Source organism: Mus caroli, unplaced genomic scaffold (genome assembly GCF_978045245.1).
Source record: "Mus caroli unplaced genomic scaffold, Mus_caroli_1 scaffold_15, whole genome shotgun sequence".
NCBI lineage: Eukaryota > Metazoa > Chordata > Mammalia > Rodentia > Muridae > Mus > Mus caroli.
Window position 1 is genome coordinate 46,791,385 of NW_028227270.1, and position 16,889 is coordinate 46,808,273.

General features: G+C 41.4%; 1 protein-coding gene across 5 annotated transcripts; it reads left to right on the forward strand.

Moving 5' to 3' along the window:
- The first annotated feature begins 1,733 nt into the window (after positions 1–1,733).
- LOC147000887 (uncharacterized) lies at positions 1,734–15,782 on the forward strand. Of its 5 annotated transcripts, XM_085830958.1 has the most exons (6): positions 1,734–2,065; positions 2,169–2,254; positions 4,097–4,260; positions 13,135–13,261; positions 13,482–13,542; positions 14,939–15,782. In XM_085830958.1, the coding sequence occupies exons 4-6, from the start codon at positions 13,228–13,230 to the stop codon at positions 15,642–15,644; spliced, it is 801 nt and encodes a 266-aa protein (XP_085687084.1). In that variant the 5' UTR covers positions 1,734–2,065; positions 2,169–2,254; positions 4,097–4,260; positions 13,135–13,227; the 3' UTR covers positions 15,645–15,782. The 5 variants fall into 5 exon arrangements, with proteins under 5 accessions (XP_085687084.1, XP_085687081.1, XP_085687083.1 ...); XM_085830955.1 differs by lacking the exon at positions 4,097–4,260; XM_085830957.1 differs by lacking the exon at positions 4,097–4,260 and having other exon boundaries at positions 1,734–1,856.
- The last annotated feature ends 1,107 nt before the right edge of the window (positions 15,783–16,889 follow it).

A 16,889-nucleotide genomic window follows, 5' to 3' on the forward strand; every position in this document is an offset into this window, starting at 1 on the left:
CCCATTTTTTTTTCTTTTTTGGTTTTTCTAGACAGGGTTTCTCTGTATAGCCCTGGTTGTCCTGGAACTCACTGTGTAGACCAGGATGGCCTCGAACTCAGAAATCCACCCGCCTCCCCTCCCAAGTTCTGTGTACCCCATATTTAATAGGGTTATATGATTCTCTGTAGTCCAAATTCTTGAGTTCTTTGTATATATTGGATATAAGCCTTCTGTCACATGTAGGATTGGTAAAGATCTTTTCCCAATCTGTTGGTTGCCATTTTGGCCTACTGACAGTGTCCTTTGCATGCAGAAGCTTTGCAATTTTATGAGGTTCCATTTATCTATTGTTGATCTTAGAGCATAAGCCATTGGTGTTCTGTTCAGGACATTTCTCCATGTTCCCATGAGATTGAGGCTTTTCCCCAATTTCTCTTCTATTAGTTTCAATGTAAACCTATTTCCCATCAGGGAATTCCAGGTTCTTGCATAGCCCCCTTATGACTTTCCTTGGGGCAGGAAGGAAGATGCTGATACTATGAAAAAGAGGACTGGGAAGGCAGATGAGAGAAGAGACAGGAGCTGATTTCACATAGCACAGCAAAATCTTTGTGCTAACCCTGAGCCTAACCAGTCTAACCCTAATCTAAACAATCCTTATCTTAATCCTAACCCTCTAATCCCCTAACTCTATCCCTGCATCCTGTAAGGGAGTTTTCTTTAATTATTCCTTTTGAAGTGAGAAATCCTTGCTATATCTTGGTCTTTTGAGAGTTTAAGATCCACCTTTAATCCAGGCTACAGGTTTTTTTCTGAAACCTACATACATAAAGGACCTTAAACAGGGAAGTTCTTTCAAATTGTCTACTTCTTTCCCTATATATTTTTAGCAAGGCGTTTTGTTTGTTCATTCATTCGTTTTGTTTTTAAACTGACATTAGTAAGTACGTATTTCTTCAGAATTCTGGTAAGTTCTCAAGATCCTCTTAGATATTAAGCAATGTGAACTCGACAAGTCCTTGATTTTTCTTCTTTCCCTTGGCAATGAATGTGCTGAGCCATTATTGGACTAGGAGGACCACTGTCTGTGAGACATTGTCTAAATCCACTTTCTACATACATATAGAAATTCGTCCTATGAGATGAGGTACATTTATCTGTACTAATACAAGTGTGGTTTGTCTCCACCTTGCCACTGAGGAAGATGTGCTGGCTTACAATGGTGCTCTACACTGTTTGTCATCTCTTTCCTGGTTTTCTCCCAAGGCTGTTTCATACCTTTTTGGTGAAAAGGACCTGCAGTTTCCCTGAAGCCAGCATCAAGCTACAAAACAAAGCTCTTGTATCCTAAAATCCTCTTTAGTGTTATTATTCTGGGCATCTTTCCACTGGTGAGCCAGATTGATAACTCCACTCTCAGTTCAGTAAAAGGCTATCCACCTTGATTTCAGGAAGAAGGGGAAGTGCTGTGAGGAAAGCTCAAGCAAGCCAGGAAGTAGGTCATGGTGAGTGCAGGACCACTGCCACAAAAGGAAGGAGCGGGCAGCTGAACACCCTGAGCTGAAATGCTGTGTCCTCTCCCACGATTTGGAGGAAAAGCACAAATGCTTCTGGAGTGCAAGTCAGACCACAGATCTAGAAAAGGCCTGACCCAAGACTGGAAACTCTATTTAACCTTGAGGAGGGGTAAGACTCACTGGCCAATCAAGGCCCCCAGGCGGACCTGCCAGTCAGACAATGAGGAGGGTTCTTCCGGGTGGCTTGCTGCACGTTTGTTTTGGAGTGCAGGCGTGAATAGTCCTTTCTGTCCTGCTTTGAGTACTGCTGTTGGGTGCTGTGGGGGGACCTGAAGCAAGCTCCGAAGTTGAGACGTGGTGAGTGCGAGATCACCGCCCACAAAGGGGAGGAGCAGGCGGATGAACAGCCAGAGAAGCAATGGTGAATCCACCTCCAGGGCTGCATGGGACCACAAATAAATGAGGCTCTAGGAGGACGGGCAAAAATGCTAGCCGAATGCAAACCACTGCGGAGATATGTAAAAGGACTGGCCCCGGACAGGAAGCGCACTTTAACTAGAGGCGCGGTAAGACTCCCGGGCCAATCAAGGGTTCCGGGCGGAACTGCCAGTCAGACAATGAGGCGGGGTCTTCCGGATGCTTTGCTGGAAGTTTGTTTTTGCTCTGCAGGATTGAACAGTTGTGCTGTGTCCTGCTTTGAGCACTGCTGTTGGGTGCTGTGAGGGGACCTCAAGTAAGCTCCGTTTTGAAACATGGTAAGCGCATGGTTACTGTCTATAATGGGTAGGGGCAGGTGGCTGAGCAGTGGGAGCTGAGGTGGTGGGTCCTCTCTGGGGCTGGATGGGAAGCCTCAGCCAGATGTAACCAGATGTAGCCAGATGTAACCAGATGTGGCCAACTGTGCGGTCCTTTGTGATGCTCCTCACTTGCTAAAACAGGCGGTGAACTCTGACGAACATTAGTATCAGGGCTGAATCTGCTCAAAACATTAGGATTAGGGGCTTGCTTGTAGAAATATCACGGGCCGGATGCCAAACTTGGAGAGCCCGAGTTTCTCTGGAATCTTCTATAACTTTTGCCCCTAGCATTTACCTATTAAGTATAGGATCCATTTGTAGTTAATTTTGTGGAGCTGTTAAAACGCATCTCATGTGTGGGGTAGCACTCCCATATTAAGCTGAGATGTAGAAGAGTAGAATTGATGACGTAAAGGGTTTTCCAAGCTTAGGAAATAGTGACAGTAAGTAGCATTTAGCTGATGGAGGACTGTGTCAAAAACACCCCACAGGTTAGTATGCTAAGCAGGCCGGTTAGAGACTAGGATGCTAGGATTCACATGTGTGCTCACCAGGTTTGTCTACACAGCTGGCTCCAAACTATAACAAAGGAGACAACTGTGATGTACAAACAGCCACAAGTGGCACATGCTCAAAGCAAAAAGCATGTCTGTAACATGCTGCTCAATCCATCATTACAGAGTCACAACCAACATTAAGGCCTGGTGTGCCTAAAGCTCCCATTTTCTAATTGAGAAAAGCATAGTTCTGCCACTACACTGGTTGACATCCATTTCAGAAGGAAAAACACCTATGTGCTTGCAGACAGGAGCTGAGCATGGCTGTCCTCTGAGAGGCTCTACCAGCAACTGAGACAGATGCAGATACTTACAGCCAACCAATGGACTCCAGTCAGGGACCCCTATGGAAGAGTTAGGGGAAGGATTGAAGGAGCTGTAGGGTATACCAGTCCCTTAAGAAGACCAATAGTGCCGGGCGGTGGTGGCGCACGCCTTTAATCCCAGCACTTGGGAGGCAGAGGCAGGTGGATTTCTGAGTTCGAGGCCAGCCTGGTCTACAAAGTGAGTTCCAGGACAGCCAGGGCTATACAGAGAAACCCTGTCTCGAAAAACCAAAAAAAAAAAAAAAGAAGACCAATAGTATCATGTAACCTAGACCCCTATGAAGTCACAGAGACCAAGCCATCAACCAAGGAGAATACATGGGCTGGTCCATGGTCCCAGGAACTTATGTAGCAGAGGACTGCATTGTCTGTACCGAATAGGAGACTCTACACCTAATCTTGTAGACTTGATGCCCCCAGGCAGAAGAATGAGGAAGGTGATGAGTGGATGAGAGGAGTGGAGATGGGGTGATGGAGCATGGTCTCAAAGGCAAAGGGAAGTGGGAGGAGGGTAAAGAACCTTGGGAGGAGGAACCAGATCATGGGCAACAGTTAGAATGTAAATAAATAAACAGAGAGAGAGAGAGAGAGAGACTGAGACTGTTGTATGGAGGGCTAGCCTTATCAAGTAAATCTTTCCCTAAAGTTCTCATGTATAAAGAATGATATAACTCCTTCTCAAACCCGGGAACATACTTGGCAGAGCCAATAATGGACTGGGGCCTAGGCCTTGGGAGCTTTTTCTGTGGCTACAATGTATTGAGAATTAAATAGAGCTCCATTTCTAAAGCCAGGAAAGTCCCTGGGACAGCTGTAATGGCCTGGGGCCAAGGCCTTCCTGATAATTTATATCCTCAGAACCCAACTCTTTTTTTTTTTTTTTTTTTTCCTTTTTCTTTTTTTCTGTTTTTTTTCAGACAAGGTTTCCTGGAACTCACTTTGTAGACCTGGCTGGCCTGGAACTCAGAAATCCGCCTGCCTCTGCCTCCCGAGTGCTGGGATTAAAGCATGCGCCACAACTGCCCAGGAGTAATATTCTTGAGATAAGGGGTAACCTCCTTGTGCAGCTTCTTAAAGGAAGGTGAGGTCTTCTTACAAGTCTCCCATTGATTTCCATCTTCCCTCTGTTAGTAGAATACAAGCTGCTATTCTTAATAGCTTTACTTAGCACAAGACATGGCTTCTGCAAGACCTTCCACCACAACTTTTATTCATTCTTTTTTTCTTTTTTAAAGATATATATATATAATATGTATATGATTGCTCTCTTCAGACACACCAGAAGAGGGCATCAGATCCCATTACAGATGGTTGTGAGCCACCATGTGGTTGCTGGGAATTGAATACAGGACTCCTGGACGAGCACTTGGCACTCTTAACTGCTAAGCCATCTCTCCAGCCCACTTTTATACATTCTACCTTCTACTTTTTGGCTTTTTCATCCTCTGAGCTCTTGGACTTTGGGCCCTGTCACTGAAGAATCACCCTTTGTATTAGGGCACTGGTGCAATTAAGAAATAGTTTCTGGAATATCTTTGCTGTAAAAAATCTCCCATCTACTTCATTGGCTAGACTTTCCTGTCCCTATTTAAACTGTCCAAAGTATAACATGAAGCCTGATCCTAAAAACATAGACAGAGCTGAATTTGTGCTATCATTATAGAGATTTTTTTTTAAAGTAATCTTTATTTGTGTATAAAGTGATTTCTCCTGGGAAGGCATGTGAAATCTAAGACAACTGAATATTCAGCCTTTAGAAAGATGTTTCCAAGAAAAGCTTTGTTGACTCAGGTCACCTTGCTGCCATTCTGTAGGTCCCCAGAGAAATGACCTTGCTTGCCTCTTGATTAAACTTCCTAAATTCTTTAGTTAAAAGTCTGTACCCCAACAGAGTTTTAAAATTACCCATTGGAGTCATGGAGTGAACTGTCCATTGCAGCAACAGGAAAAGGACGTGCATGTGGAGCACGGCTTCTGCCTTCAGCCAGAGCATGGGGAACAGGTTCCTGTGTACACTGCACAGTGAAATAGGATAGGCAGTAGCTGCATCATAGATTAAAGTTTAAGGGAGTCAGCTGCAGGGGGCACCATTATGAAGAAAGACCTGATACAAGCAGGGTGAGTGAGTGTGTAATTTCCCAGCATGTATTAATTCATGTATGTGAAGAAAAACAGACCAGATTGCAGGGGTGTACAATTTCGGCACATTAGCTTGAGCCAGTGAATATTGAATTACCGATTAGGAGACTGCCTTGTGGAGATATGTGGAATGCTCACTGATATAGTTAAGTCAACTCAGATATTTGAGACATAAAGGATTGGCTGTGCTGTGTTTGTCAGCAGTAACATTGCACATAGGGACAAGGTCACACACTGTCTTATTAATGCCATTCTCTCTACCAGGTATGTCTGCTCTTTTGTAAAGGTAGTATATGTATCTGTTTTCTTCAAATATATTTATTTATCTTTTTAAGAGGTCAGTTGTTGGTATTACTTTTTGAATTTCATTTTCTGTATGTATCACTGCTCTAATCTCTTGTTCATTTCTATTCTCCAAATTTTCCTCATCATTAAGAATTTCATTCCTTTTGTTCAGAGGCTTTCATATTTGTTTTTGTTTAGAGCAATGTCTTCTGTAGCTGAGACCTTGGTCGTTATATGTAGTTAAGACTTGCTTTGAAAACCTAATCCTGGTTCTGCTGCACCATGCCTTCAAGACCGTCACACAACCTTTCAGGCTGGGCCCTATTACTCAATGTGAAGAAAAATGAGTGTCCTCTAAGCTCCATGGCTTTTTTTGTGGGAATTACAGATAAAGAGGGACTGTGTAACATTTGAGTTCATCGACCAGCTTTGAAGCTTGTGTAGTCACAGCACAGAAAGGCTATGGAGAGAAGAAAGCAGGAGCTTTCCTGTTTTGACAGTAGTTGGCTTTAGCGATGAGTACTCACGCAGGTAATCAATTTTAGATGATCAGTAAAAGTCCAAACTGGCCATTTTGGGAAGTTCACAGACCAGGGCAATCAAGAATCTGCATGTGAAACTGAATTTATTTCTAGAAACCAAATTTCTGTCGTTACACTAGTTCAACCAACACAGAAGATCTGTACAAACTGGTGTCGCTGTGTATACCAGGATTGTTATATTTTTGTCCAAAAGTGCACAACCTGAAAGAAAAGGTATGAATAATACTTGGTGTGTTCTAATACATATGTCAATTCCATGAACAATATTGTACCATAAAGCCTGTTCAACATTTAAAATAATTTTTGAGATCATAAGTAATCATTTGACCTCACTTTTTCCTACTGCTAAGTCTCAAACCCTGGGACAAATGACTGAGGTGCCTATCTAACAAATCAAAGCCGATGTGGCTGTCAATTCTCCCTGACATTCTAGTTCCTTCCTGTTACAATGTGTGCCTGGTAAAACTGCCCGGATAGGCCCAGGGTTGGTCTGTCTCTCAACTTCCCTTCCTGTTGTAATTCAACCATTTTGTTAACTGGTCTTTTTTTATTTATCATTTACTCCCCTGACTGACTGGTTATTTCTTCAAGATTAATAGGTTATTTCTCTGCCTTTGAAATAAGACAGTTGAACCCAGATTAGATTAGATGTAGGTTTATTGGGGAATTCCCTGTGGGAGGGGTGACTTGAGGAGGAAAGAAAGACTTTAGGTTGTGTGCACAGAGAGGAAAGGGAAGGAAAAGGACAAGAGGAGACAACAACGTCTGGATTATATAGGAAAGAGCCTCTGGGAGAAGGCAGCCCAGCCTCTGGGCGGAAAGTTCAGGATAGGGGGCAAGTTTTCCCAGCTAGGGACTGAGAAAACCTGGAGGCCAGGTCTGCTTTGATATGTAAAATATACACCTCAGTGCCTTGTCTAGAACATTGACCTTTTGATCTGCTTCACCCCACTACCCTGTACCCTCTTCTCTCTATTTACTACTTTGGTCATCCCCACTCTGAAATTTCCCAAATGTCCCTATGTCTTGCTTTGTTCTCTCTTTTATCTATAATAAAATTTCTACTGCACCATAACTAGGAGAAGCCATTTCTTTTACTTTTCATTTCTTTTTTTTTTTTCACTCTCCTTCCATTGACCACTTCTTGCTTTCAAATTAATGTCACGTTTTTCTTTAATTGTTGTTACTGTTAGATTTGACCCAGGTTTAGCTACAGGACTTAAAAAAAAAAAAAGGCCATCAGGGCGTGGTGGCACACACCTTTAATCCCAGGACTCGGGAGGCAGAGGCAGGCGGATTTCTGAGTTTGAGGCCAGCCTGGTCTACAGAAGTGAGTTCCAGAACAGCCAGGGCTACACAGAGAAACCCGGTCTCAAAAAACCAAAAAAAAAAAAAAGACCAAACAACATGCAAAACAAAGGCAACAGACCTCATACTGAGTCTGGACAAGGCAACTCAATAGGAAGAAAAGAGTTTCAAGAGCAGTTGAGGGAGTCAGAGCTACATCTTTTCTCACTGTGAGGATTCCCACACAAGCACCAAGCTAACAGCCATAACATACCAGCAGAGGACTTGGTAGATACCCATGCACATCCCATGTTTGCCATTTTGGTCTCTGTGAAATTTTTGGCCATCCATGTTGTGTAAGACATGAGTTTCCTCTCCTGGTCTGGGCTTCACGTTGAAGCAACCATTGATTCCTGACTCCAAAGAGTTGGATGCCACCATGACCCTGCACATCTTGCAGGTAGGATAGATTTTACATGAAGGGTTTTTTAGGTAGATTGATGTCCAGGATTCTCTTCCTATAGCCTGTAGACTGTCTTTTCATCCGAAAGAGACTAGAACACTTGAGTGCAGTCTCCAAGCCTGCAAACATGTCTGTATTCTGTGAACTATGTGGATGTTGTCCTCAGCAGTGGTTTTGTTGTATGTTTTCAGAGAGTAACCTTCTGTCCTAGCATTCATCTGCATTGTTTAGGGATCCCCATGGGATCTTCTTTTCTTTTCTTTTTTTCTTTTTTTTTTTTTTTTTCCGAGACAGGGTTTCTCTGTATAGGCCTGGCTGTTGGAACTCACTTTGTAGACCAGGCTGGCCTCCAAGTCAGAAATCCACCTGCCTCTACCTCCTGAGTGCAGGGATTAAAGGCATGTGCCACCATGCCCGGCTCCCATGGGACCTTCTTGACCAACAATTCAAGTGAATATAGCCCACTCCTACTGAAGCCCTTCCTGACCACAAAAGATGGCCATTTCAGATTCTGTATTCTCCATTACTAGGAGTCCTCACTAAGGTCACCCTCATAGATTCCAGGAAGTTACCCGTACACTAAGTTTCTATACTAATACCCAAGTACCCCATAATTTTAGTCATTTCTCACTGCACTGGACTTCCTCTCACTCTTCAACGTCAGTCCACCCACAGAATCTATTCTAATTCCCTTTCCAGGAAGATCCATTCTTCTCTTGGGTAGCCTTCCTCTTTACCTAGTCTCTCTGGGTAGGTAGCTTGATTATCATTTCCCTAACAATTTATATCTGTTTTTAAATCAATGCATACCATATTTGCTTTTCTGAGTCTTGTTTTCTCACTTAGGAACTTTTTTCTAGTTGAATCTATTTTCTTGTAAATTTCATGGTGTTCTTTATTTGTCTGTGTTGTCCAATCTTTGTGAATCTCTGCATCTGTTTCAGTCAGGTGCTGGGTAGGCTCCTATCTGCATGTATACAAGTATTCCACCCTACAGGTGGAACAACAATATGAACTAATCAGTACCCCAGAGCTCGTGTCTCTAGCTGCATATGTAGCAGAAGATGGCCTAGCGGGCAATCATTGGGAAGAGAGGCTCCTTGATCTAGCAAACTTTATATGTCCCAGTACAGGGGAAAGCCAGGGCCAAGAAGTGGGAGTGACTGGGTAGGGGAGCAGGGTGGGAGGAGGATATAGGAGACTTTTGGGATAACATTTGAAATGTAAATGAAGAAAATATCTAAAAAATAAAAAAGAGTAAAATTAAATAAATAAATAAATAGTATTCCAAGTAATATTAGGGATTGATGCTTGTCCATGGGATGAGTCTCAAGTTGGGTAAGGTATAGGTTGGCTCTTCCCTTAGTGTCTGTTCCATCTTTGTGCCTGCATTTCCTTCTCTTCTCTTCTCTTCTTTTCTTTTCTTTCTTTCCTTCTTTCTTAAGATTTATTTATTTATTAATTGTTAGTATGCTGTAGCTGTTTTGAGACACCCAGAAGAGGGCATCAGATCTCATTACCATTGGTTGTGAGTCACCATGTCATTGCTGGGATTTGAACTCAGGGCCTTCAGAAGAACCGTCAGTGCTCTTAACCACTGAGCCATCTCCACCCCCTGTGCCTGCATTTTTTGTTACAGGACAAATTTTGGGTAGAAAGTTTTATGGTTCAGGTGGTGTCCTTAAATCTCCACTGGCTGTCAATCCTGGCTGCAAGAAGTGGCCGATTCACGTTCCACATCCCACTGCTATGAGTCTCAGTCATGTTACCCCCATACACTCCTGGGTGCCTTTTGTATCTATGGTCTCCTTCACATGCTGAAGATTCCTCAACTTCCCCCACCCCCACCCCCACCCCCATCCCTGCCAGCTGCAGATTTCCTAAGTCTATGGCCCTCTCTCCTGTCTCTTACCACACCTGTTCCTAACCATTCCCCTTTCCCATTTTTAGTCCTGCTTTCCAACAATTCCTTCTCTACATCTCTCTCCTATGACTGTTTTATTCTGCCTTCTGAGTGAGATTCAACCATGCTCACTTCAGTTAGCTTCTTTGGGTCTGTGGAATGTAGCATGGATAACCTGTACTTTATGGTTAATATTTACTTGTGAGTGAATAAATACATGCATTTCCATTTTGGTCTGGATTACTTTTCTAGTTCTTTTCATGTGCTTGCAATTTTCATGATGTCTTTGTTCTTAATAGCTGAATATTATTCCTTTGTTAAAATGAACTACATCTTCTGTATCTCCTGTTCTGTTGAGGGACATCTGGGTTGTTTCCAGTTTCCAGCTATTATGAATAGAACTGCTACGGATGTAGTAGAGCACATGCCATTGTCCGTATGTGTCTAAGAAGGTGCCCTAAGGATAACACGCCCTCCTATTCGGCTTAAATTAATGGAAGGAGTAGGCAAAGTGATTCCTAGTCACTGGAAGGAACTTCAAATAAAACCTCCCCAACTGTGGTCCAAGCATAGGAGGGTCCATCAACTTAGAAGCCAAACTTGACAGGATCACCCATATTGTGCTGCTTCTGCAAACTGAAAGATGAGAAATTCCAGGTTATGAACACTTCCTCTATGTTTTCAGTTCAGCACTATTCTAACCATCTTTTGGCAGAGTCAGAGCCCGGTGAAGATTCTCTGAGGATTCATTCTATTGAATTTATGATGATGAAGATTGAGTTGCATTTTGCGGAAAAGAGATGTTGAGATATCTAAGACATTGAGAAATCTGTCATGCAGAGATGCACACAGGGAGAGGGAGTACCCAAACTAATGAGAAGTTAAAGGAATTGGACCATCTATGCCCTTAGAAAGTGAAGTCCAATGTGTCTCAAACAAAGGGATATGATTTGGTGTTGCCCTACTGTGTTTCTTGCCTTGGTCCAATCACCCCTCCCTATGTGCAGATGCCTATCTATTGGAATGGGAAGGGGTATTCTGGGCCATTGTATGCCTGAAAAACATAACTTGTGTTCTGATTTTAAAAGAAGTGGCAATCAAGACATTTCCCTGAGTGTCAAAACAGGCTTTGAACATTTCAACAGTGTAGGAGCTTCTACAGACTATTAGAATCATTGAAGTTACACTGAATGCATTTTCATCACAGGGGGAATATGAGCCTCTAGTGCCTAGGGTCCAAATGGAGTTTATTGAAACAAAATGTTCCTAGATAAGTTGATGTCTTTGAATACTTGTTTGTCCTTCTTGGCTTTCTTTGGGGAGCTTATAGATGCTCTTTTAGGGGGAGCCTTTCCAGATTTTTTATTAGGGGATAGGGTTTGTGTGTCTGTAGACTCAACAAATTTCTTTCTTTTTTATTTCTTCAATAATTTATATATTTATTATCTTGGGGAGTCACTTTCCCACTCCAGGTCACCCCCTTCATAGAGTTCCTGTCCCCAATCCCCTCTGATTCTCCTTTGAGTGGCTGTGGGCCCTTCTGTTTGTCCCCAAATCATGGCTCAGTAAGTGTCTGTCCCAATAGGTCCATCCTTTCTCATTGAAGCCAGACAGGACAGTGTCCTTAAGGGAACAGATTCTAAAGATAGTCAAGAGTTTTAGGGACAGCCTCTACTCTAGTTGTTGGGAGACCCACATGAAGTCTGAGCTGCATATCTGCTACATATGTGCCAGGAACCTTAGTCCAGTCTTTAGTTGGTGGCTTAGCTTTTGAGTGTTCCCCAGAAGCTACTCATCCTAGGCATATGTAGTGAGTCCAGATTAATTGAGTCTGTTACTCTTCCTGTGGAGTTCCTACCCCATTAAGGGTCTTCAGTTCTTCCCTGCACATATCCATAAGAGTCGCCAAGGTTTGTTTAATATTTGGGTATGAATTCTCTTCTTTGTGGCTACTGTGTCGTGGTGGAAACTGGTCATTCAGCTTTCTTCTCATGCTCTCATACATTCACCATGTGGACTCTGTCCCTAAATCACCTAGGATACTGTACAAGCATTTGCTGATCAATACTAAGCCATTTTGTAAGCTTGGTGCTTTTTTTTTTTTCTTCTTTTGTTTTTGTTTTTCAAGACAAGTTTCTCTGTATACCCTTTCCTCTGCTGAAGGGGATTTGATATGGGCCAACATGCTTGCATGATTTTGTTTTTATGTTATTAGCTTATGTGCTTGGAATGTAAGTTTTTGTACATGCAAGGGTATACTGTTGTGCAGATCTTCATCCACATCTTGAAGTTTGAAGTTTGTCCAAGAATATACAGAGTAGATTCTCTTTCTCAGGATGGCATGTGTTCATGACATCGATACTACCCAAGGCTTCAGAGTCATTGGATTGCAGGTGTGAGACATTTTTCCTACCTGTTGAATTTTTTCAAAGAGTATGAGGGTTTTGCCAGTGTGCATATATAAGACTATAATGTGTGCCTCATCTTTACTGTTGTCAGATGACAGCCTCAGAACACTTAAACTTGAAGTAATGAGCAGTTGTGGGTCCTCATGTAAATACTGGCCATTGACCCCCCTTTTTGTGGAAGACCTGAAAGAGCTTTCCACTGTTGAGCTATCTCCCTGCCCTATGTTGCTCATTTATGATCCACATTTATATTACTGGTATTTTCATCTGTCCATTTGTAACTGTTTAACATACATTTAAATGTACGTTCTATTTTATAAAATTTGTTTCGTTTAAACTGGGGCACTTCAGGTTTCTGCCAGATGACGACAGAACTGTATAATGTAGTGAATGTATAATTCTTTGTAGGAACTTCAGTAAAGACCTCTGAATTCTTTCTATGTTTTTTGTTGGCTTGATTCCATTTTGCAGGGGAATCAAGGTCTTAATATGTACCTTTGTTGCCCTGGAACTCATTGCATAGCTTAGGCTGGCATCAAACTCAATGACCTACACCTGCCTGTGCCTCTGGGATTAAAGACAGGAGTAAAGACACCCAGCTTGCCTATCAGTTTTGTACTTTGTGATTGGTCATACAATGTCTCTGATGTGTGCTTAATAATGTTGATCTGTTTGCCTCTCTCCTTCCCCCTCTCTATCCATTGTAATTTGTCTTTCAAGGCTATATCCTGTTCAAAGCATTCATAAGTGACACAGGTGAACCTCATAGTTCATTTTCCTTCTAAAATAACTTGCTGGTTAGATTCTAACTTCTCTGTCAGGAAATAGTGGAAGAAGCACCAGAAGTATATGCATATATTGTCAAGGAGGCATATTTTACACTGATGTCAGGATTATGCTTTGTGTTGTACACTATGGGATATTTTAGGATGCAGTGACTTATGATGATGTGCGTGTGAACTTCACTGAGGAAGAGTGGGATTTGCTGGATCCTTCCCAGAAAAGTCTCTATGAAGAGGTGATGCTGGAGACCTACCAGAACATCACTGCTATAGGTAAGAATGAATTTCCTCTTGCTTTACAAAATAAGGGGACAAATATTTCTTTGTTATTGATCCTCTGCTGTTTATATTGAAGAGGAGGAAGAATGAGCTGAATAAATCAGGTTCATGGAATGTTCACTGTAGCTTTCACAGTACTGTGAAAATTCACAGTACCTTGAATTTTGCCTAATTTTCAATACTATATCATTCATTTTCTGTTGCTGTATTTTAGGCTACAATTGGGAAGACCATCATATTGAAGACCATTGTCAAAGTTCTAGAAGACATGAAAGGTAATTTTCATGTGCAAGCTGATATAAATATGCCTCTGAGGACATTTTAGTATGTCCTGGAAGCTCTAAAGAAATGCAAGAGTGTAAAATATCAGTCCTTTAAGTGTAGCTATGATTATAATATTTTCGCAGAACCATGTACCTCAATGTCAGTTACCTGATTTGCGTTTACAGGCATTCCTATAATAAAAAAAGACGAGGAAACAGTAATCTAACCAATACCTTTATTTGATTTGTAGCTGCATTAGAGTTATGCTGTAGAACTACCAATTATTTAATCTCATAACTCTTACACATTGCAAAAGGTATACACATTGAAAAAGTTAGAAGTATATGTCCAAAACCTTTTTTCCTTTAAAGAGTACATGCCCCATACCTCACTTCACATATCCTCTTTTGTTTTGTTTTGTTTTAAAGAACTATTTATGTATACGAGTACACTGAAGCTGTCTTCAGACACATCAGAAGAGGGCATCACATCCCATTTTAGATGGTTTTGAGCAAACATGTGGTTGCTGGTAGTCGAACTCATGACCTCTGGAAGAGCAGTCAGTGTTCTTAACCACTGAGCCATCTTTCCAGCTCCCATGTAAAACCTTATATATAAGCAAATAGTCCATGGTAAAGTTGGTGATGCTCATATACCTGTAGTGACATTGCTAAGTTTATTGAGAGGGCAGTGTATGAGAGTAAAGAATGTTGCAATGAAGAAACTTAATCCATATTCCACCTGTCTATGAGGAGCAAAGAGTCAAACTGTGAATGCAATGTGGAAACTTTTCATTTGTTAGTCTTCTTTTAATACATATATCATGTGTCACAATGGATATAAGCCATGTGAACAAAGGAAAATTGAAAGAGGCAATTTCCCTGTTTCTGTCTCAAAACAATGAGAAGATATGTAGTATTATACCTTTGGTAGACTATCTGAATATGATACGTTTGCAATTAATTGGTTTTCTGAGGTTACTGGGAATATACCTAAAGTCCCAGTGCAGAAAATATCTAAGATTCTAGGTATTTGGCAATTCTTCTCTTTTCCCGGCTCACTTTGCAAATGTGGTTTGACTCGTACTATATGAAAAATTATGAATACAGTCAGTGTGGTAAGGCTTTGCGTTGTTCCAGTGTTCTTCACATATGCGAAGTACATCGTATAAAAATATTATATACAAAAAGGATTTTATAAATGTGAGCCATGTAGTAAATGCTCTTACCATGATGGATTTCTTCAAAAATGTAAAATAACCCATAATAAGGGTAACACCATGAACATAAAGTGATAAAACCTTAAGATCTGATTCATTTTTACCATTAGACCAAATTATGAAATTCATAAAACTATCAAAATGTTTGAATATGGTGAAGCTTTAACACGGGCCAATTATCTTTACAGGCATGAAAGAATTCATATTGGAGAGAAACCCTATGAACATAACCCATGTGGTAAAGCCTTTGCAAGTGACAATCATCTCCAAGTACATAAAAGAACAAATACTGGAGAGAAACCTTATGAATGTAATCAATGTGGTAAAGCCTTTTCACAACAGAGTAGTCTCCAGTATCATAAAAGAAGCCATACTGGAGAGAAACCCTATAAATGTAATCAGTGTGGTAAAGCCTATGGACATCACAGTAGTCTCCAATATCATAGAAGAACACATACTGGAGAGAAACCTTATCACTGTAATCAATGTGATAAAGCATTTTCAGATCACAGTAGTCTTGAATATCATAAAATAACACATACTGGAGAGAAACCTTATGTGTGTGATCAATGTGGTAAAGCCTTTGCATGGCAGTCTAGTCTCAATATACATAAAAGAACCCATTCTGGAGAGAAACCTTATGAGTGTAATCAGTGTGGTAAAGCCTTTGCACATCACAATAGTCTCCAATGTCATAAAAGAACACATACTGGAGAGAAACCTTATCAGTGTGATCAGTGTGATAAAGCATTTGCACATCAAAATAATCTCCAATATCATAAAAGAACACATACTGGAAAGAATCCCTATGAATGCAATCAATGTGGTAAAGCCTTTGCAAGTCACACTCATCTCCAAGTACATGTAAAAACACATTTTAGGAAAAAACCTTAGAATGCAATGAATGTTGTAAAGACTTTGGATGTAAGACTAATCTCCAAGACATAAAAGAACATGTACTGCACAGAAACCTTATGAATGTAATCAATGTGGTAAAGCATTAACAACTCACAGTCATCTACAGGGACATAAAAGAACACAGAGGAGAGAAACCTGGTTATTGTTTGCATATTGACATAAGGAGATACAAGTATGTATCAAATTGACCATGGATGGATTGTGATTGCTACTCTTGGTTTTCAATATAATATCTAAAATGTAAAGCATAGGTCCAGGCATGGTGGTACATGCCCTTGAACCCTAGGAGATGAGCATCAAGCAGATCTCTGAGTTCAAGTCCATCCTGATACAGAACAAGTTAAAGGTGAAGAAAAGCTTAGGTCTAGCCCTGTGGATACAGAGCCTTGCAGATCTCTGAGTTCAAGGTCAATATATAGAGCAAGTTCCAGGACAGCCAATCTGAGGCAGTAAAGGAGTTGGAGAACAGAAAATTGGTGATAATGTAATAGAAGAGGCATTGTCCCAGCCCCAGAAAGCAGCAGAACTCAGCAGCTTTGTCCATGTGGCTCTGACTTTAGAGGTAAGAATAGAAGGAACTACTGGGAAAATGGAAGCTTGTTAGCTGTAGCTGAGAAATTAGAAGTGATGATGAAGAAACCAGCATCACTGAGGTGAAATCTTCTAGGAAGTGATTTCTGAGAGGACAAAGAAACTGTGTTCTAGAGATAGCCAGGATTGTACCTTGTGTTGCAGCTGAACTTGGTCACATGTAAGAATCACCCAGGTGGTACTGGTTTTGAAGGCATGGCAGTGTCATGAGGAGCAGCTGAGGCTTGGACCAATGAAGGGAGCATAAGTGAGACTATCAGTGAAGCCTAGTTGCAGGAGAAGAACCCAACATATTGAAGATGCCAGTCCAATGGGATGAGCAGAAAAAACAGCCACAGTAGAGTGGAGTCAACCAGAGCTTAGAGTAATAAGCGCAGAGCTGTAGAAGTCACCTTATCTCTCTGGAGGATAGCAGAAGATCATGTGTGGATCCAAGGCATTGGAACATAAACTGAGGTTACCTTGAAGACCCCAAGATCTTTGAGATCTCAGAGCTGTGGGGTACCTGCTCAGGAAAACCAGCCAAAGAGAAAGAATTGTGCTGCAGTGAACAAAGCAGAAAGGAGTTGGAGATCTGAAGAATGCTTTAACATCAGACATGGAGATGCAGTTTGGAGATTTCCAAGCTGG